Here is a 23756-nt window from a genome sequence, read left to right as displayed (position 1 = left end):
CATAGTTGCTTTTAATATTGTCTCATATAGCCTCCACTCATTAAATTACAATGCACAAAATATAGGCCATCATAATTTTCTTTATTTCCTCTAATAACAATATAAAAATCTTCAAGTTCTGAAAAAATGTCCAAATCCATAACTTGTCACTGTTTAGTCACTGTTTAATCTGCCAAGCACATAAACTAAATTAAGTTAAAAAAAAGAATTATTAAGATGTGGTCCAAGACAGTTACCACTACACTTGACTGAGTTTCCATGTTAGTACAAAAACAAATGGATTAAATGTACTTTAACAGAGTGGCAGAACTGTACTATGAACATTTACTATAAATTTTTAGTGTCTGCATTGTTATATTCAGCACATCTTGAAATTGTAACCTTGGTGCACTACTGAGCATGAATGACAGACTTGGTAACAGTAATAATAACTGTAATTGACTGCTAGCATCAAGAATAAAACTCTGATGGAAATGAATGATAACTGATCGAAATGAGCATTTCTAAATACAAGAAAAGCAGAAATACAACAAACAACTGTCACAGCAAATTTATTTTTAAGGAAGCTTGGTTGAATAAATTTTTGTACCATACAGTCCAAGCTCCGCAGTATCATTTAATGCATAAATTGTCAGGTGATTTAAAATTTCATACACCAACAAAACATAATTAAAACTCCACACTGGAATAACCACAGCTTTGTGGGGCACATTGGTCATCTTAAAACACACAAAAACTGCTACTGAGAAGCACCACAGAAATAACAGGTATGATGGCCATCATGTTGTAAGAAATTCTCGAAGTGCTAGATGGAATGAAATTGCCACCCTCCAGCCAGCTGCCAATAGTATTGATATGGGAGTCTGCCCACTCCACCTGTGCTGTCGCGGCTGATATGGCAGAATCCACAGTCGCATTTATCTTTTGCAGTGCCTCGAGTGACTGGAGGGACTGTAGCTGCAAAAGAATAGCATACACATTTACTAGTGTCTAAAATTAAACCACAATTAGAAAACAAAGTGTTAAGAGCTGCACACATGAGTGACAGGTCACAGAGATCAATTGCCGATCAATCATGAATCACAAGCAATGTACGGCAATATAACTGTGCAGTTGCAACTTGTTTATCAAGTTATTAGTAGTTTTGTTTTTTGGAGTAATGTGTAAAAATTTATAATTTACAGAGAGCCTGAAGCCATATGAAAAGTGAAGGTGAAGGTGTAGATGTAGGCGTAGTTGGCACTTAAGAATTAATACAAATATAAATGCATTGATAAGAGCAGCATTTTGAAGCTTATGCTTAAAAAAAAGAGGCAGTTCATGGAAAATTATATTAAAATTCACAATATACTGGCCTCCAGCTGACAAATTAATTAACATTAGTACAACTAATTTGCACAAACTAGTCTAATATCTTCACTCAATAAAGAACTCAATTTCTATTTGTTGTCCATCATGCTTATTGCACTGCATCAAATTAAGTAAAACACTGCACAAAATTTTAAAGCATTCACAGAGGTAAAAATGCATATTGTAAACTTTTCATATGGTTGACTGCAGCTCGTACATTACAGTGAATGAAATGATAAAATATCAAAATATGATTTAATATTGAGAGCAGAAGGTTATATGATTTCATTCTCAAGCTACAGGGTTTTATATCCACAGGATGGTCATGTGCAATACGCCCATTTGTGTCCTTGTGCATCATGAATCATTTGGTCATAACAATTACCATATCTAATAAATGAGTCAAGACATCAAAAAAAGGTTATTTGCAATTGATAGCACACAATGAGGCATGTGTGTTGTCTGATAAGTACTCTAAACTTTTTAATCGATGAGATATGGAAGCAACATGTCTTTAACAGTGAGTGGTCGGCAGCTCGGGACACATTTAGACTTTCACAGCACTGTAAGAAAAGTTAAGTGGCACACAGAGACACTTGCACAACACGTGGGGAATGGTATAGAAGGACGTGTATGTATACCCACAGCAGCAAAAGGGTTAAGTGGACATGTTAGTTTAAATATCTAAGACATACTATTCTAAAGCTAAACTGAAATTATAATTATGAAATGACAAGGGATTTAACCTATCTGCCTCCATAACTAACTGGTCAATGTGCCTTGCTGCCATTTGTAGGATTGAGGTTCGATTCCTGATACTGCCACAGATTTCTCCTCAGTGAGAGGACTGGAATGGGAGGTAGTATGTCCCATGATGCCAATTGAGGAGCTAGTCGACCAAGTAGTAGCAGCTGCATGCGGAAAAAACTGACAACAGCTGGGAGAATAGTGTGCTGACCCCACACCTCTAGACTCTGCGTCCTGCTACACTATTGGTGGAGGGTGACATGATGGTCAGTCCATACTGTTGAGGTTTATGTTTATATAAAGGATTTCACTCTCCCTCATAAAGTTTACAGCAAGTGCTATGGAAGCCAGCAGTGCTGTTATTAACAACGGTTCTGTACAAACATTGCAAAGCCATAGTATAAATACTTACAGTTAAAATACAAGACTAAGAAATGAAATAGAAAATTGGGGACTTTAACACATAGTTGAATGGGATGAAGTCTACAGAACGCACTTGGCATCACTGAAAAATGTAACATACTCAGTAACAAAGCCTACAAGCTCCAAGTATTCCAAAGCATTTTATAAATTTAAACTGCCATTTCTGTCCTTTTTGTTTTGCTTCAACTTATTGAGATTACATATTACTCTCTTTGTCAGTTTAGTATTAAGGTGTTTTTAGGATTCCATGCCTCAATCAGTAAAAATGGAATCCTTATACGACAGCTTAGTTGTCCATCTGTCCGCCTGACTCTTAAAATCCCTTTATCTCGGAACTAGACTAGTCTGTGAATGTTTGTTTTACATATAACGTGAAATGTCATATGTACATGCAGTAATTGCTCCTGGATATTTTATCCAATGACAGATATATTCCAAAATGTGTCATATGAGCAATAAAGTCATTCCTTGCCTGATGTTTACTTGTACTGCTGCAGCAGTCAACCTGAATGCAGAACTGCTGATTATTATAATACTGGCTGCCTGCCTCCTGCATGATTTTATGTCCCATTTATGTTACTGAAATTAAAACATTCTCAAAAATCTAGGAATCCCTGGGACTGATATCTTGCCAGTGTCAGTGTTGATAACAGGTGAAAATGCTCGAGATTCTCTCGCTGAGGTGACACAAATCTTAGGATAGCAATATGCATATATATAGATGGCAGTAGTATCATGTACACAAGGTATGAAAGGACAGTGAATTGGCAGATCTGTCATTTCTACTCAGGTGATTCATGTGATAAGGTTTCCAACGTGATTATGGCTGCACAATGGGAATTAAGAGACTTTAAATGTGGAGCGGTAGGTGGAGCTAGAAGCACGGAACACTCCATTTTGGAAATCATTAGGGAATTCAATATTCCGAGATGCACAGTGTCAATAGTGCACTGAGAATACCAAATTTCAAGCATTACTTCTCACCAGGAGTAACGTAGTGGCTGACAACCTTCACTTAATGACCAAGAGCAGCAGAATTAGCGTAGACGTGTCATTGCTAACAGAAAAGCGACAATGTGTGAAATAACTGCAGAAATCAGTGTGGGACATATGTTGACTGTATCTGTTAGGACAGTGTGGTGAAATTTACTGTTAATGGGCTATGGAAACAGACAACCAACTTGAATTCCTAACAGCATGACATCACCTCCAGCACCTCACCTAGGCTCGTGACCATATCGATTGGACACCAGGTGACTGGAAAACTGTGGCCCAGTCAGATGAGTCCCAATTTCAGTCTATAAGAACTGGTAGTAGGTTTCGAGTATGATGCTGACCCCACGAAGTCGTGGACCGATGTTGGTAACAAGGCAGTCTGAAAGCTGGTGGTGGTTCTATATGTTGTAGGCTTTGTTTACATGGAATAGATTGGGTCCTCTGATCCAAACAAATCGACCATAGACTGGAAATGGTTATGCTCACTCCTTGGAGACCATTTCAAATGATTCAATGATGGGATTTTTGTGGACAGCAATGCACGATGTCACCAGACCACAATCGTTCGCTATTGGTTTCAAGAACTTTCTTGCCAATTTTAGTGAATGATTTGGCCAACCAGGTTCCCCAACATGAATGTCACTGAAACTGAACATGTATGGAACACAACTGAGAGGTCAGTCCATGCACAAAATGTGCACCAGCAAGCGTTTCACAACTACGGACAGCTGTAGAGGGAGCATGGCTCAATATATCTGCAGGGGACTTCCAGCAACTTGTCGAGTCCACACCACATCGAGCTGCTGCATTATGCCAGCCAGAAGGAGATCCAGCACATTATTAGGAGGTATTCTGTGACTTTTGTCACCTCAGTGTATATGCGTAATTAAGTTTCTTGGAACTCTCACCGTACAAGACCTATTCCCACATAGCCAATTTTTTAAAAATGTTTTCTGAATATGCATTTTGTGCTGTTTCATCTTTTTCTTTCGATTTGCTTGTAACTAACTCAGTTTATTTGCAGGCATTCTCAGCAGTTTCATTGAGATGTGATGTGCTGCAATAATGGCGTTTTGATGCTGTATGAATGTTTGCTTGTAATTCATTATTTGCTGGAGTTTTGTCACAAATAGTGATAATCTGGGCGACTGTGAGAGAAGCACAGTATAGGATCGCCATGTAGGTTAATTGGGGATGGTGGTGGTGATAGGGGGAAAGGGAGGAGGTTCAAGTAGTTTCCAATTTTTACCATGGCATGGGGTTTGAAACAATAATTATTTATGACCACTACTGATATCATCATTATCATGATTGGTTTCATGATGGTGGTTTTCAAGGATGTGGGAATTGTCAGAAACACATTTATTATAATCAGATGTTTATTAATAATCTGTTAATAAAGGGAATCAGTTAAATTTTGACTACTTACCTGGGTAAGCTGCTCTTCTGTTGTAACTCTCTTTGCAAGTCCTGATATGATCTTCTCTGCATATCTGCCCCTACAAAATGAAATTACAGATACTGATTAGAATTGTCCACAGTGCTTTCATGACATCATCATACATAGTGAAACATTGCTGCAACATTTCTGTGCTGAGAGCAAATGGCAGATGCTGACGTAGAAGCATGCATGAGCCGGCCGCAGTGGTCTAGCGGTTCTGGCACTGCAGTCCGGAACCGCGGGACTGCTACGGTCGCAGGTTCGAATCCTGCCTCGGGCATGGGTGTGTGTGATGTCCTTAGGTTAGTTAGGTTTAAGTAGTTCTAAGTTCTAGGGGACTTATGACCTAAGATGTTGAGTCCCATAGTGCTCAGAGCCATTTGAACCATTTTTTTAGCATGCATGATCTCCTCTTTGGAAGAAGCCATAATATCTACATCTACATCCATGTACATTCTCCTCAAGCCACCATATAGTGTGTTGCTGAGGATACCTTGTACTATACTAGTCATCGCCCTTCTGCTCCACTTGCAGGTGCAAAGAGGGGCAACACACTATCTACAAATCCGGAAAAAAACATGGATTTTGATCTGATGATGGCATATGCGACCTGAGGTATAGTGGATGTGCTGATAATGATTTCAACATTGTCCACTGACAGATAGTGTAGAGGCTTCCAGAGTGCCATCTGTTTTTACCATTTCATAGGGAATGCTCACAGCCTGAAGACCCAGCATGATGCAAACGTGTGAAGCAAGCAGACAACCACACCACGGAAGTACACTCGTGCTCCCTACAGCCAACTAAGCGAGTTTGAAAGGGGTCAACTTGTGGCAATCTGAGTGGCAGGATGGTCCTTTCAGAGAATTACCACATGAGTGGGGCGTGCTGCATCTTTTGTGCAATGATCTGGTATCAGTGGTCACGTGTATGTTCTTACATACATAGGCAAGGTTGTGCATATCCACACAGCACATACACCTGCCACGATCATCTTACCGTAAGCACAGTAGTGGCAGATCTTACAGCTACTACAGTACACATAAGAGGGCTTCTGAGGCTAGACATGTCACATGAACTGTTGTGAATTGGTTATTAGCCATGGGACTACGAGCACACCCACTTGTTAGAGCTGTTGAGTGCTGTCTCATAGACTGCATTCAACAGAGACACACTGGCACCACCCCAAGCCTTACAGTCTGCGGTGTGATAAGCTACAACTCTCGTCCACTTTTGGTATTTCTGGAGGAGATGCTAATCAGCACTCGATATGTGCAGGATGTTGTTAGACCCATTCTTTTGCAGTTCTTGCAATGAGAAGGCGGGGTCTTGTTCCAACAGGATGATGGTCACCCACACACAGCCTGTGAAACTCAGTCTACTCTGCAAGATGTGCAGCAACTTTCCTGGCCAGCATGATCTTCAGACTTGCCTTCAATTGAGCATGTGGCCAGCATGGTCTTTGGACTTGCCTCCAATTGAGCATGTGTGGGATATGATGGAACAACAAGTGATTTGTGTAACTTGTCAGCCACCAACTCTGACAGAACTACCTAAACAGGTGTAGCAGGAATGACATGATGTATCCCAGGACAGTATACGCCACCTGTACGATCAACTGGATTCTAGAGTCAGTGCCTGCATTGGTGCCCGTGGAGCCTACACCATTTACATGTTTCAGCATGGGTCAATACCTAGTACCTCAGAACTGTTTGTGCTATTGATCTGTAAATGTAATCATTTCATGTACTTCATACACACTGTTGCAACAATAAATCTAGAGTGAATATGAATCCTCTATAGGGGTGTAATATCATTCCCCTCCTCCCGGCAGTGTATATGCTTCTGTAAGGGCCCTGATTTCTCTTGTCTTCACAGTCCTTGTGAAAAATGTATGTTGGCAGCAGCATAATCATTCTACAGTCAGCTGCAAATGCCAGTTCCCTAAATTTTCATGAGAAGAAAATAGCCTTGCCTGCAGGGATACCCATCTGAGTTCGCAAAGTATCTCCATAATTCTCATGTGTCAATTGAGCCTATTGGTAACAAATCTAGCAGCATGCCTCTGAATTGCTTCAATGCCTTTCTTTAATCTGATGTGGTGTGGATCCCAAACAACTGGGCAGCACTCGAGAATAGGTCGCACTAGTCGTTGATATCCTGTCTCCCTTTGTAGATCCTCTACAGATGAACTACACTTTTCTAAAGTTCTCACAATGAACCAAAGTCGATGGCTTGCCTTCCCAACTATCATCCTTATGTGCCTGTTATACATCATATACCTTTGCAATACTATGCCTAGATGCCTAGATATTGATGCACATGACTGAGTCAAGCAGCACACCTGTAATACTGTATTCGAAGATCACAGGATTGTTTTTCCTACTGATGTCCACTAACTTCATTTTTCTGCATTTAGAGCAAGCTGCCATTTATCACACCAAAGATAAATTCTGTCCATCTTTTCCTGTATCCTTCCACAGTCACTCAACAGGGATACTTCCCCATACACTATAGCATCATCAGCAAACAGTCACAAATTATTGCTCACCCTCCCAGTCAGATCATATACAGGTTGTTTCAGAAGTGATGGTCTATAATTCACACATGGAAAGTACAGGCTGAAAGTACCTAAAAAGTACAATAAACATGGGTCCACAAATCAACCACTGCCAAGGTACCACATTAATTCGAGTGGGGAACAAACTTTAAGCACCCGCAGATACTGCATCATTTTTGTTGGTATGTCAAGGTCTGGGATCGACTATCCATTCACATATGCGCAACTACTTCCCTTCCCCCTCCCCATGCACTGTGCTGTACCAGCCTCAAGATCAGTTATGAACATAAAGGCACCACAGATGGAGGTTACACCAATGAAGAATAGACTGTTATGCAATTTATGAATAGCAAAGCAAATCGCAGTGCCATCGAGGCTGCATGAAGAAGCTTTTACTCCCTGCAGGCAGCCAGACAAGAGTACATTTAGCTGGTTACATCAGCACCCCAGAGAAAGCAGGAGTTCTGCAAACCATGTACGAGGGTCGACCAAGATCTATAACACCCAGTGTTGAGGAAAGGGTGTAATGTATTGTACATAAACGTCCAAGAATTTCAGCAAGGAGGACTGCTACCCAAGAGTGTGTCCTGAGTCATAGCTGCAAGTGGCAGATTTTACTCAGGCAATTCCTCGATCCATATCATCTCCAGTGAGTGCAAGCCTCAACAATGCAGACTTCCCTCTTAGAGAGAATTTTTTCCAATGGGTGCAACAACAGTGTGCCCTGAATCCCCTGTTTGTAAGCAGTATTCTAGATGAGGCTAGATATACCTGTGATGGTATTTTTAACTATCATAACTGTCACATTTGGGCTGATGTCAATCCTAATGAAACACACATATCATGATATCACCTGCATTATTTGTTGAATGGCTGGGCAGGACTCCTTGAAGGCCACATAATTGAACCACGCTTCCTACCACAGAGACTAAAGCTGGTATTACACTATGATATTTCTTTGAAAAAGAAACATATTTGGATGAAGCCATAGGTATTATGTGGAGATAGTAAAAGCATTCAGCAAAATTTTTTACTAGAGCTGCAACTGGGGACGTCAAGTCTTATATATAAATTACTTATGAACGGATGAGAGTATATTTTGGTATTTGCTCAGTAAAGTGGCTTCTCATATTACAAAACAGAATACTCACTTGAGAAATGCTATACCTTAAGAAGAAAGGCAATCTGTGACTCTGGGATTTCTTGATACAGGAGAGATCTACTTTTGTTTACAACATAGCACTCTAATATCACATTGCACATTAACCAAAATAATCCCAGAAACATGTGAAGCGATTTATAATGGACTGAACTGGGAATATGTGAAGGTAAATAAATTTGTAGTACACAATGTGGACAATAAGAACTAGTAGAATGTAAAGATAAGAAAGAAGTTTTTATTTTAGCGTGTGGCCACATCCTCCATCCCGGCTTGCTGAAAAGCTGCCTGGATGTTTCCAGATGTAAAGTTGGAGAGCTGTGATTGTGGACATATGTCACCTGCAACATATTCTACCTGCGCATCAATACACAATTAATAGCATTCACTGTGCCATCCAGTCACCCCCCCCCTCCCCCACCCCCACCCTTTCTCCAGCCAACCTAGTCAAAGCAAGTTTACTAAAAAAATGAAGGAACACACCAACTCTGAAGCCATGTTTACAAACATACAGAGACGTCAAATAGCAACAGCGATACCAGTGCTCCAAGTGGTTACATTTCAGCGAACAGAAGATGAGCTCCTAGATTTGGTCATATTTGTTTGATGACCTGTGAGATCAGACAAAGTTCCCTATTACACTATTAAATTTCTTTGACATACCAACTTTGACAAAGAAATATGATAGTGTAATACCAGCCTAACCAGACAGCAGTACACGCTGCTTCTGTGGACTGTACTTCCAGGTGTATATGATTATGTCCCACTGGACCAATGCCTGAACATGTGGTTCATGCATAACAGTGCTCCAGCACAATCTCAATTATGTGTGCACTGAAGGCCATATGGTCAACACTGGATAGTTAGAGGAGGGCCCATGGCATGGCCTCTAAGGTCTCCAGATTTAAATCCCATGGATTTCTGTGTGTGGGGTCATGTCATAAGCCGGGTTTATACTGCCAAAGTCAACTCTCTTGAGGAATTATGCTTGTGGATTGAAGCAACCTTCCAGCAGTTACAGAATTCCCCAGAACTGCCTGAGGGGATATGCAACTCATTTCAGAGATGAGTTCAATATTACATTCAGATGTGTGGACCACATTTTGAACACCTACTTTAATGTTTAGAGATGCCACTTGTTCCTAGATACTGATGAACCACAACAGAAAATGTGTTGTATCTTGAAAATGGTAGATTTGTGGGCCCATGTTTATTGGAGCTTTTTAGCTACTTTTGGCCTATATTTTCCATATGTTAATTATTAACCACCACTTCTGAAAATCTCTGTATAGAGACCAACAGCTGTCCCATCCCAGTTCCCCTAGGGGCATAATCCATATCACTTCAGGCAGGGGAGCTACCTTCATAGTCTCGGATGTTATTGAATTTAGCATATGTCAAAATTTAGGAGTAAGTAAGAAGCAAATATTTTTTTGTTTTCTCCAAAAGAATTCCTGATCTGAGATATGGGCCTCCAAACATGACACTGCGAACACCAATTTGAAGCTGCAAATTTCAGAAAAAAATTTTAAATGCTGTATCTCTGAACAGCTCTAGATATTTTGTTAGAGTTTTTTTTTATTTGAGAGATAATTGCTTTATGATTACAATGGTTTCCTCCCTTTGGACATATCTGTCAAAGCTCTTTTACTGTCACCCTGTTAATTTTTTTATAGTTTACAGAATTTTTTATTTTTTTTTATTTAATTTTTTTTTTTTAACTTTCAAGGGTAACATATGTCTTCAGTGAATTTGTTTCTTACTAATTTCTTTGTTACAATGTTTATTTCTATTGTTTTTGTTGAAGTTATTTCTTATCACTTTATTTGTTGCAGTTACACTTCTGGCCATTAAAACTGCTACACCACAAAGATGATGTGCTACAGACGCAAAATTTAGCTAACAGGAAGAAGATGCTGTGATATGCAAATGATTAGCTTTTCAGAGCATTCACACAAGGTTGGCATTGGTGGCGACACGTACAACGTGCTGACATGAGGAAAGTTTCCAACCGATTTCTCATACACAAAGAGCAGTTGACCAGCATTGCCTGGTGAAACGTTGTTGTGATGCCTCGTGTAAAGAGGAGCTTGTGTCTGTATAGGTGCGGATGGATATGTGTGTGTGTGTGTGTGTGTGTGTGTGTGTGTGTGTGTGTGTGTGTGTGTGTGTGTGTGTGTGTGAGAGAGTGTATACCTGTCCTTTTTTCCACCTAAGGTAAGTCTTTCTCTTTCCGCTCCCAGGATTGGAATGACTCCTTACCCTCTCCCTTAAAACCCACATCCTTTCGTCTTTCCCTCTCCTTCCCTCCTTCCTGATGAAGCAACTGTGGGTTTCGAAAGCTTGAATTTTGTGTGTGTGTTTGTGTTTGTGTCTATCAACATACCAATGCTTTCATTTGGTAAGTTACATCATCTTTGTTTTTAGATATATTTTTTCCCATGTGGAATGTTTCCCTCTATTATATTCATATAAAAAAATATGTGTTCCTTACTTAGTCATTCATTTTAACATATGCTAAATTCAATAACATTCTGGACTATGTAGGTAAGATTTTTTCCTAGCCTGCCTGAAGTGATATGGACTATGCCTAGGGCACTCACGATATCTCGTTTTTGTTGAACACTTGCTGTCAGGGACTGTGTACTGGGTTGTATTACATACAAACTTACCAAGCCAATCCCATATCTTGACTGCTAGACATCATAAGAGGTTGACCCGCCCATGAAAAAGGAGGTGGGTGTATTGTGTTGTCAGCTGAAAAACAGTAACAGCAGAACTGGTCAGTTGGTAGAGCTCAGTGTTTTTCATCGTGGTCTAGTCAACTGAGTAACAAGTCCATCAGAGACATTTCAAGCCTTCTAAATCTGCTGAAGCTGACACTCGCAGGTGTGATGGAAATGTGAAGGAAAAACCACAGGTAAATCATAGCCAAATACTGACAGATGGGAACTGTCTAGCATTGCATAGGGTGGTCGGAAAAAAACAGCACAAAAAGGTGGTCAGAAAAAACAGCACAAAATCAGTGGAAGGAATTACTCATGAGTTCCAAAGTGCTGTCAGCAATCAAGAAGCACAGTGACTCCGCATAGCGAGATAGAAAGAATGGAGTACAATTGTCAAGCTGCTTCTCGTAATAAGCTACACATTTCTGTAGTTAATGGTAAGTGCCACTTGAGATGGTGTAAAGATGTGGAGTCACAAGACAGTGGATGATTGGAAATGAGTGATTGGAAATGATGAATCAAGCTATACCTTGCTGCAATCTGACAGAAGGGATGCCCGGAGAAATAACCTGACATCTTGTGAAGAGCCAATAGTGAAGTAATGAGAAGCTGGTGGTACGATATGACAGTTGTTTTTATGGCAAGGTGTGGTGCCCTTATTGCTCTTAAGAAAACAGTGAATGCAGGAAGATACAAACACATTTTACAGCATTACGTACTGTGTGCAGTGAACGGACAGGTCAGAGATGACGATAGTATCAGCGTGACAATGAAGCCTGTCATGCATTTGTGAGGCATCCATTTGTGAACAATAAAATTCGTGAAATGGACTGGCCTACCAAGAGCCCAACCTAACCTCAGTGAAACACCTTTACAAGAAGTTAGAATGTCAACTTTGCACCACATCCAGTGTCCAAGACATCACTGTCTTTTTTGGTTTCAGTTCTCTAGAAAGAATGGGCTGCCATTCCTGCATAGACATTCAGAGACCTCATTTAAAGTGTTGACAACAGAGTTTGAGTCATCACAGTGGCAAAGGGTGGTCATGCCCCATATATTGATCAAATTATGTAAGTGACCCCTTTCTTGCACAAACATTAGTTTTGCAAGGCTGACAGCATGTAAATGTGAAAATACTCTTGTGTTTCTATAAAAGCAAAGGTGATACCTTGAAGTTTTGTGTAGTCTAAACTGAAATATTATTGTTACTATTGCAAAATATTACTTTACAGAGTTTCCATGAAAGTCCTGTAGCAGTCTTGACTTTGCAGAGTTAGGGAAATAAATAGTAGCTTTATTAAACAATGGAAAATCGTTTTCTTAGTTAGAAGAAGGCCATTTTGTTAAAAGCTGAAACTTACAGCAGTCTTTTTGTTGTGCCTGTGCGTAACTCAATGTATGTGTGGAAATCTATCCTTTTCATAATATAGTTATTTTATTGGTATTCCTGTTTTGAATCTGCCAAAATTACTGCAGATGGCTTTTTATTGTTTTGTTTCAGTATTATCATGGTTCGCGCAGTGATACCTGAACGTGCGAGGTATTATAACGAGTGTACAGACCTCTGATTAGTCAGTCTGCATTTGTCTGCACCAGTCTGCATTAGTCTGCATTTGTCTGTACCAGTCTATAGTCAAGTTTCAGTCTGCGCCTAATAAGATTATCATATTCCTGTACATAGCCATGAAGAGAAATGTATAGACACTTTGTCAAGTATCAGAGATATGTGAGAATAATATTAACGTACCAAGACCAAACGAACTTCAAATTGTCAATTGTAAACAGCATCCAGAATCAAGTTAAGTAAGGCTTATGATTGTTATTATTTTAATAAATGTGTGTGAAAATCAATCAAGTTCTGTTTAAAGTTGGTCACCATCAATCTGCTACTCTAAGCGTGCAAGGGGCATTTCTATCATCTGACCTAACGGCAGAAGATAAACATGCCACGATAAGACCACGAGACATATTGCTGACACTCACCTACTTCGTTAGAGCGACAAGTCAAATAATCTGATGGTGTGGGTACTGGAGGTCTTACAGTACGCACACCACAAGTACCTATACCTTGCCTGTGGGTTGACCATATGAGTACACTTTCTCTTTCCATTCTGGGAGGTACACCACTTTATAAGACATTCCTGTTTTTTAGGCCACAGGTCATTCTATCTCCATGTAGGTACCCCTGCCCCATTATACTTAGCAAATGCTGGGTATGCCCCCCTCATACCTTCTGAGTAAGCCTCATGGTTCATTATCCCAGTATATGTTTCTATGGATACTGTAATTAAGTATTTTCTGGTAAAGCTGCAAATCTACTCTACACTACGTATATACTTCTCCATACTTCATTTAATTCCTAGAGTCCTCCTCTACTTTTCAACTTCTATACTCTTAGTAGATGCTATGTCTACCTATAATTCAAGTCCTACTATCCTACAAATCATCAGAGTATTTATTAAATTGACATTCCTTAATGATAATCACAATTAATTCCTCTCGCTTATGTTCTCTTTCATTACTCCCGCCTTCTTCTTATGTACACTCAATGTGATATCTTTTAATGTTTGTGTTTAAATGTAATTTTGTGTGTATGTGGATGTGTGTTGATGTAGTCTCATTATTCGGCCTTCTTATCTGACATAAGTATGTGCATATGGAAAGAGGGGGAAAAATAGATAGGTCCTCAAATGAGAAGTAAGAAAGGAAATAAATAGAAATGGTTGCTAAGATCAAAGAAGAGAAACAATATAGCCCCAAAGACCAGAAACCCTTCCCACCCCCCTTCCCCAGGATCCCTACTTTGCAGTTACTTGAGTGAGACACCAGAGGAGGTGTTAAATCATCTCCTACAGAATGGACATTCCCACCTTCACCCTTGAGGTCCCCGAAGAAAAACTTACCACCCCTATGGAAATCGCAAATGGTGAACAATTGGGCACACTTGTCTGCGAGGGTTGTTTGAAAGGTATGGTGTGTGTTTTGTGTGAGCCATGATTTATGTGTTCTCGTTAACCATGCTTTTATCCACAATACTCACCCCTTTCAAAACTGATACAAACTCTCCCATCTACATCACATTTCAGAAAAGCATAAAATATTCTGTACAAAGTAGAAACTCTATATAGTATATTTTAAAAGTTGTTCAATTAGTCACCCAATATTATATCTTCTGCTAACTTAATATTTCCTTCAGTTCACTAATAAAAATATGCGCCAAGAAGTATAAATTGGAACTTTGGTCTGATTATATTACATTCAATATGAGAATAGTATTCTCACGAATTCAGAAATTATTTCGAAAGTTATGCACCAAGACACGGATCTCCATATTTACACAGAAATATGTGACAAATAAAGGGATTACCGGACAGTTTTCAAGAAAACCAGTGTTGGAGTCATCGTGATGACACCTTATAACAATAGAACATACAAAATTGATTATGTTGATTTCACCAAGACCTCTGCACACAGGTTTGCAAAGAAACTGGTGAAGAGATTACATACAAAGACCATTTCAAGCAAAAACATGACCTCAATGTACTTGGAGACTGCGCTGATCGAAACCGAGGGAGAGAAGAGCTGACCAGGCGGACTTAGTATATCTTGTCCCAGAGCTGTGCCAAGTGACAGGGATTGGAGACATTGTGTGTGCAAACTTCCACCTCATGCTGCAGCCGAGCAGAGTCGGTACAAGTTGGGACAAGTCGGGGCGAGTCGGGACTGAAGGGCTTGGGGACAGGTAGGTGCAAATGCACTGTGCAAATCTCTACCTCATATGTGCTCTTGTGGGGCACATAATAGTAGTAACAGAAGCATGTACACAGAAGCTTCTTTAGTTCCACGAGAGATTGCATATGGAGCCAGACGTTGTTAGTAGTCTAACTGAATGGAACAAAGAAATCCCCCACCAGGAACCATTGTGGATTACGTAATCACAAATCCTAGCTGGTACAATTTTTTTTTCATAGTATCTCTGAGTGTGGTACGACAGAATAGTTTAAGATTTTCAAGAAATTTGGTGCAGGAAAACTATTATAGAAGAAACACCGAAAACAACTCGGGATCCGGTGGTTGTCACTCCGCTCGTTAACTCAGAATGTTAAGATCCCTGTGGGATATGTACAACTTTACATCTTTTACATTGTACTTCCCCATCTCTGATCCAGTTGTAGGGTCTACTAAAAATAATGTCTTAGGATGGATTACCATTTGCACCCGGTATGGTACTTCATATTTTTGGAAAAAATTGTGTGAATCTTTCTTCAGGGCAGAGCTTTGCAGATGTTGTTTTACTAGAACTAGGTCATCAACCTTGTACTTAGGTTCATTATGTTTACTTACTCTTTGTTGTGCTTTTTCAATTAAATTCTTAGAAACTATTTCCTGGTTCAGTTTGTAATCAACAGTACGTTGTTCAGGCCAATTAAAACATTTAATCAGAGGTTCTCCTACAAAGGGTTTGCCTATTACTTCTAAAGGTGTCAACCTAGTGAATAAATGTGGTAATTCATTTAGAATAAATTCAGAGTCTTTAATTTTTGTTGCCCATAAAGTAGTTTTTTCATGACAGTAAGTACGGCATAGTTTCCCAATTTCCTTCATTACTTGTTCACATGGATTCAAGGATGGGTTATAGTTGGATATTAACACTTGACAAAAAACTTCCCATGCTAGAAATTCTCTAAATTTGTTACTCATGACTTGAGAGCCATTATCCATAAGAAACTGTTTTGGTTTACCTACTTCTAGAAAGTATTGTTGTAAACAGTGTATAACTGTCTGCATATTGGCTCTTTCAATTGGATATAGTTTAACATATTTTGACCAACACTCTATGATGACCAAAATATGACACTCCTCTCTTTCCTTTTGGTACTGGTCCAAAAAAAATCTGCTGCTGTGAGATCGTGTAATGACTCAGGAATAATTGGATACATTTTGTATTTCACAGGAGTGTTATTCTCTTTCACCTTCTGACAGAGTTCACAAGTTCTAATCAAAGAGGCTATCTTATACCCTAACTTCTTAAAATAATAGAACTTATTCATATGGGTTTCACACTTTTTTATTCTGAAGTGTCCATATCCTGTATTAACATACCACACAAGTGCATCTTCCATTACCTTCAGAATGCGAGAGTGCCAACATTGCAATGTTACGCTACCTCTCCAAAACAAATTTTGATGTATAATTTTCATTTTCCTGCTTGATTAGGAGGTAAGGAATTCCAGATACAGACAGAAAACATTTCTGTAAAATAGGGATCATGATGGATATTTTCTGTTATTCTTTGAGCCACCTCTTGTACCCTGATATCCGGATATTCTACTGACATAAAATTAATTACAAAAATAACGCCGGGTCCTTCCATACATTTTAATTCTTCCATTCCTATGGTAACATAGACAAAGCATCCTTGGAACCTTTTACATATTTTATCCTAATATCATATTCCTGTAGGAAAAGCATCCATTGCATTAATCTACTGTGTAACTATCGACTACTCGTTAGAAAGGACAGAGCTTGATGATCTGTATAAACATGGATTTCTGACCCCATACTAATGTTTGAAATTTTTGGATACTAGATACAATTTCCAACATTTCTTTTTCAGTAGCCATGTTATTTAATTCATGCTTATTTAGACTATGGCTAGCGAAAGCTATGGTTCGGTGTTCTACATTATTTAGATCCAACTCTCCTTGGAAGAGTTCTGCAGCAATAACATAATCAGATGATCAATTCTGGAAACATCCCCCAGGCTGTGGCTAAGCCATGTCTCCGCAATATCCTTTCTTTCAGGAGTGCTAGTTCTGCAAGGTTCACAGGAGAGCTTCTGTAAAGTTTGGAAGGTAGGAGACGAGGTACTGGCAGAAGTAAAGCTGTGAGTACCGGGCGTGAGTCGTGCTTCGGTAGCTCAGTTGGTAGAGCACTTGCCCGCGAAAGGCAAAGGTCCCGAGTTCGAGTCTCGGTCGGGCACACAGTTTTAATCTGCCAGGAAGTTTCATATCAGCGCACACTCCGCTGCAGAGTGAAAATCTCATTCTGGAAGCATCCCCCAGGCTGTGGCTAAGCCATGTCTCCGCAATATCCTTTCTTTCAGGAGTGCTAGTTCTGCAAGGTTCGCAGGAGAGCTTCTGTAAAGTTTGGAAGGTAGGAGACGAGGTACTGGCAGAAGTAAAGCTGTGAGTACCGGGCGTGAGTCGTGTTTTGGTAGCTCAGTTGGTAGAGCACTTGCCCGCGAAAGGCAAAGGTCCCGAGTTCGAGTCTCGGTCGGGCACACAGTTTTAATCTGCCAGGAAGTTTCATATCAGCGCACACTCCGCTGCAGAGTGAAAATCTCATTCTCTCACTAACTCTTCTTCTTCCATTGGCTTATCTAAGTACTTTGCCCATGTTAGATGCCAGTCAAAATACTTTCTCATAGTACCCCATGTATTACTGTAATATTATAGTCCCACAAATCTGATATTAATTTCTCTTGTGCACTAGCAGACCAGTATTTCTCTTTAAATTTCTTCTGGAAGTCTCCCCAAGAAGAAAAGTTTTCAGTATTTACAGTACCCCATTCTGAGGCTTCCTCTACAAGGTACCCCATAGCAAATTCTATCTTTTTAGAATCTTCCCAATTCTTTGGCAAAGCCTGGTTGAATCTTTTCAAAAAATGAGTTGGATGTACATCCCCATTGGGCTTAAACTTAGGGAATTGCCTGGATAATCCTGAATTGGCCTCCCTTTGTAAATCAGTCACCACTTCATTAGTCAATACCGTGTTAGGAGAAGTCACCCTCTTGTCTACTTTTAAAGTTTAAATTCTTTCCACAGGTCATCTATATCCTTTTGGGTATCTGAAAGTTCAGAAGAAACAATAAGCGATACATTCCTGGAGGTTACTGTCATGGCAACTTTTCAATTTATCATTTCCGCTACCTGTTCCTCCAAACTGCTTACATTTATGATGTCTGAGTTTGCTAGTTTGTCTTTGAAGTTTCTTTCTACATTATCTACACATGTATTAATGCCTGTAATTTACGATTGGATTATAGGCATTAACTTATCTTGCTTTTCAACACTCTCTTTCAAAGTATGCAATCCCTGCTTTACAGCATCAATCTTAACATTACATACATTTTCAAATAATCCTAACTTTTCATTGATTTTGGATTCTACCATACTACATTTTTCCTCAATATCAAATTCTAACTTTTTTGTTAAATTTTTTGGTTTAATTCAGTAAACATTTGATTTACATGAATGTTCAAAGAATTAGTTAGTTCATTCTTTAAATCTAATTTCAAGTTTTCAACTTTACTATTTAGTCTTTATTATTTAGTCTTTACTATTCAGTCTTTAAAGCATCCATGCCTTCACATAGACTACTAAATTCTCTACTCTATATTCGTTGCTTCACTATTCGAGGTTGCACTATGGTTATTTAGAACTTGATGCTGAGCATTTACAGTTGTACTCTGATCATTTAATTGAATCTAATTTAAGACTTTGACCTTCTAATTGAGAATTCATTAAGCCTAATTGTATACTCTGAGCTTTAATTAGATTTACTAACTCAGACCAGTCAGGCCCTTCTTTGGTAATTTTCATAGCCATGGCTGGTTCTGAAGTTTCTCCAACTTGCTGAATTTTATCCATGATTTTACAAGCTTTAGACCTTGTGAGGATTTAAAAATAACTTCAAGTATAATAACTACACTAACAAAGTTCACTCAGTAGTTTGTATCACTTCTTGCTAAGTTACTAAAGTTTTGTTTTGTCCTCACCCAGCATAGACTTCTCGCAGTGAAGGTGAGCGGATGTGATGGCAGGTCAGCACCGGTGAACAGCAGCTGGTACCGGCGACATCGGATGTAGGCTGATTTAAAAGTCTGTGTCACCAAGATGCATGTGAGAGCTGTATACTCCCTACACCAGATCTTCTTAGTCGTACTGTTCTAGGCACATCTCTTCTTAGTCCAATATGTCAAGATCTTCTAACCGGTTTTTCAAGTTGTGACTATCCTTATTTGCATTTACAAATTTTCTCCTTCGTATACTCCAGCATACTCCAGTTTCTCTTAATGGTTCTCTTGTCTTGTAATGCTCAGTTGCTATGGCAACGCTTGAGAGCTTTTTCTCTCATTTTCATCTCAAAATTCCTTTTTTCCTTTGGTCCTTTCACACCAGTCACCACGTTCTAATGGTTTGGATGACTTAAGGTGGTGAAGTATGTATGCAACCTTCCCACTACCTTTACATGAGTTGACTTACTTGTGAATGCACAACCAGTCTTTTTCACTGGTTAGATGGCTACTGGAATCTAAAATATTCTTCTCCAAAGAATGATGCTAGTTAAAGAAACATATAAGACTCTCTCTCTCTACTCACAAAATAAGTAGGTACTCGCAGAAATACTTTTAGTTCACTTTTTAGTTCACTCTCAGTATAGTTCAACTTTGATAAAGAATGACTAGACATTTCTCACATAAATATTTGAATCGCCAGTGTTGTCTCCCATTAGACACCATTAAGTTACATTTACAGCGGAGTTGGTTTAACAGTCATGTCTGTATTACACAGACACCAGAAACATGTCTTGCCTCTAGCAAGTCCAAGTTAAGAGTTACTTAAAAGTCTTCTCAACTCAACTGTTCTTTTGTCACTAACAACAGTCACCATTACAAAACAGCACAGAATAACACAAAAGTTCCTGGGTTCTTCTGTGAGCTTGCACTACAACTTCCATGGATCAAGTGACAAATACTTTTTGGTGCCATTCGACTGCCATGACTACAGTCTTCTCACAACAAATTTCAGAACTGCTCACACAGACAGCTGACACACAATAGACAGGGTTCCTTTCTCCCTCCCACATCTAAAATATCGTGTGTTCAAGACGGTGGAAGGTATCAGATCAGGCAACTTCTTTCAATAATCAAGTATCAATAACCATCTTGCTGTGGCCACAGGAGTGTACTTTTGTTTGGTTATGTGTGTGAATGTTTGTACAGGGCTATTACAAATGATTGAAGCGATTTCATAAATTCACTGTAGCTCTATTCATTGACATATGGTCACGACACATTACAGATACGTAGAAAAACTCATAAAGTTTTGTTCGGCTGAAGCCGCACTTCAGGTTTCTGCCGCCAGAGTGCTCGAGAGCGCAGTGAGACAAAATGGCGACAGGAGCCGAGAAAGCGTATGTCGTGCTCGAAATGCACTCACATCAGTCAGTGATAACAGTGCAACGGCACTTCAAGATGAAGTTCAACAAAGATCCACCAACTGCTAACTCCATTCGGTGATGGTATGCGCAGTTTAAAGCTTCTGGATGCCTCTGTAGGGGGAAATCAATGGGTCGGCCTGCAGTGAGCGAAGAAACGGTTGAACGCGTGCGGGCAAGTTTCACGCGTAGCCCGCGGAAGTCGAAGAATAAAGCAAGCAGGGACCTAAATGTACCACAGCCGATGGTTTTGAAAATCTTACAGAAAAGGTAAAAGCAGAAGCCTTACCGTTTACAATTTCTACAAGCCCTAACACCTGATGACAAAGTCAAACGCTTAGAATTTTCGGCGCGGTTGCAACAGCTCATGGAAGAGGATGTGTTCAGTGCGAAACTTGTTTTCAGTGATGAAGCAACATTTTTTCTTAATGGTGAAGTGAACAGACACAATGTGCGAATCTGGGTGGTAGAGAATCCTCACGCTTTCATGCAGCAAATTCACAATTCACCAAAAGTTAACGTGTTTTGTGCAATCTCACGGTTTAAAGTTTACGGCCCCTTTTTCTTCTGCGAAAAAAATGTTACAGGACACTTGTATCTGGACATGCTGGAAAATTGGCTCATGCCACAACTGGAGACCAACAGCGCCGACTTCATCTTTCAACAGGATGGTGCTCCACCGCACTTCCATCATGATGTTCGGCATTTCTTAAACAGGAGATTGGAAAACCGATGGATCGGTCGTGGTGGAGATCATGATCAGCAATTCATGTCATGGCCTCCACACTATCCCAACTTAACCCCATGCAATTTCTTTCTGTGGGGTTATGTGAAAGATTCAGTGTTTAAACCTCCTCTACCAATAAACGTGCCAGAACTGCGAGCTCGCATCGATGATGCTTTCGAACTCATTGATGGGGACATGCTGCACCGAGTGTGGGAGGAACTTGATTATCGGCTTGATGTCTGCCGAATCACTAAAGGGGCACATATCGTACATTTGTGAATGCCTAAAAAAACTTTTTGTATTTTTGTATGTGTGTGCAAAGCATTGTGAAAATATCTCAAATAATAAAGTTATTGTAGAGCTGTGAAATCGCTTCAATCATTTGTAATAACCCTGTACTTCTGCTAGAGAATGAGCCAATACTCAAAAGCTAGTGTAAATGCTATTTTCTGTTACACATTTCTGTGTTCTACACATTGATCTGCTATAGGTAAGATGTTGCTTTTCCCTTATTTTACATATTGCTCCATCCAAGAATTTCTGTTATTGGAATGTATTTATACCATTTCATAGTGCAATCCCACTCAGGTGTGTAGCTGATGTTACAAAATGTGAGAGGAAGCATGTGTTGCCATCACTAAATCAACATAACAGTGTCCAATGAAATCTGTGAATAAAAGAGCATGACAAAATTGATGTTCATGAATTAATTATTTGGTGATGACATGAGGCAACCTTATAGCCTTGACAATGCCCTGTGGGCATGTTTTAGATACTATTTAGAGACAGACTGGCATTTACATTTGACAGAGTGAGGAAGTTCGTCCCTCACAGCCAGACCAACAACATGAGCCATACCTCCCAACCACTCCAGCACCAACGCTGATTGTCCTATTGCTTTCAGAAGTTGGGACCCTTTAATAGAGTTTCCTTTCACTTTTAAGAAGCTAACTTTTAAATACGAGTGATTTTGCAATGGTGGTGATGAACTATTCTTTAAAAATTTGTATTTGGAGGAAAATTAAGTTTGTGTTTGGAGGACAAATCTACATCTTTATTTACACTCATACTTTACAACTACTGTGAAGTGCTGAAGTGCATGGCAGAGGGTACTTTCCACTGTACCACTTATTAGGGCTTCTTTCTGTTCCACTGATGGGTGGAGTACTGGAAGATTGACTGCTTGAACACCTCTTAACATGCTGTAATAGCCATAATCTCTATGGGTGGTGATGCCTCAGTTGTATATTCCTAGATAGTTCTTGACACTTTGTAAGTATGCTCTCCTCAGATACTTTACATCTGTCTTCAAGCATCTGCCAGTACAGTTTTTTCAGCATCTCTGTAATGCTCTTTCATTGGTCAGACAAACCTGTCACCATTCATCCTGCTGTTCTTTGTATATATTCAGATATCTCCTGTTAGTCCTACTTGGTACAGGGAGCACCACTTGAGCAATGCTCTAAGATGAGTCACGCAAGTGCTCTGTAAGAAATCTCATTTGCAGACTGACTGCACTTCCCCAGAATCCTTCCAATACACAACATTCTACTATCTGTTAGCCTGTGGCTGAAGCCAAAGTGCTCATTTCATTTTATATCCCTATAAAATGTTACACCCAAATATTTATATGAGCTGATACATTCCAACTGTGACTGACTGGTACTATAATCATAAGATACCACTTTTTTCATTTTGTGAAGTGCACAGTTATGCATTTAATGTGCATTTAAAGTAAGTTGCCAATCCTTGTACCACTTTGAAATCATTTCAAGATCCAAAACCAAGTTCCTTCCGTTATATCTTTACAAAAGAAAAATAAACCTACTATTAAAGCACTAAACTTAGAACAGATACATGAGGTTTGTTGCTAATTAAGGTCCAAATGTAGTACTTCAATACAAAGTAGTCAATCATTTAAGAAGGAAGGTCACATGTCAGCTCATAAATCCTGTGCACCTGGATCTTAAGTCACAACAAAATAATGAGCTACACTGTCTTAGAGATGAGAGTGTCTCTGGCACTCACAAACACACTAAGGCTTTGCCCAACACTCCAAACTTGGACAGGGTAATTCTGTTTTTCTCCCTCACATACAACTCAGAGGAAAACAGTTTTTGGATCACTGATAATACTAAGTGTGAAAACATCCTGTTTCATTGCCTCTACTGAAGGTTGTCTAGTGATGGACAGAAGAATGGCAGTAATGTAGGGACATATTTATAGACTCTCAAGAGAGGTTACTTTGAAAATTACACTGGTGCGCAAAACTTAACGACAAACGTAACTTTTGCAAGACGTGTTACTGCCACATAACAGCTCAATGACACTTGGATCATACATAGAAAGAGGTTCTACAGTACAGTATACAAGGTAAGTGAAAAAATACACAATGAGACAAATA

General features: G+C 39.5%; 1 protein-coding gene across 1 annotated transcript in view; it reads right to left on the bottom strand.

Moving 5' to 3' along the window:
* Positions 1-6: 6 nt before the first annotated feature.
* The window catches only part of LOC126095163 (aminopeptidase N-like), a 297387-nt gene continuing 273637 nt past the window's right edge, over positions 7-23756 (bottom strand). Inside the window, exons 15-16 of the mRNA XM_049909885.1 lie at positions 4946-5015; positions 7-957 (exon numbers count right to left, since the gene is read on the bottom strand). Of these exons, the coding sequence (XP_049765842.1) occupies positions 721-957; positions 4946-5015 (307 nt within the window). The 3' untranslated portion in view covers positions 7-720. The remainder of the gene's footprint in view (positions 958-4945; positions 5016-23756) is intronic.

This window comes from Schistocerca cancellata, chromosome 8 (assembly GCF_023864275.1).
Source record: "Schistocerca cancellata isolate TAMUIC-IGC-003103 chromosome 8, iqSchCanc2.1, whole genome shotgun sequence".
NCBI lineage: Eukaryota > Metazoa > Arthropoda > Insecta > Orthoptera > Acrididae > Schistocerca > Schistocerca cancellata.
Note: the sequence above shows the minus strand (reverse complement) of the source record. Positions and strands in the feature narration are given on the sequence as shown.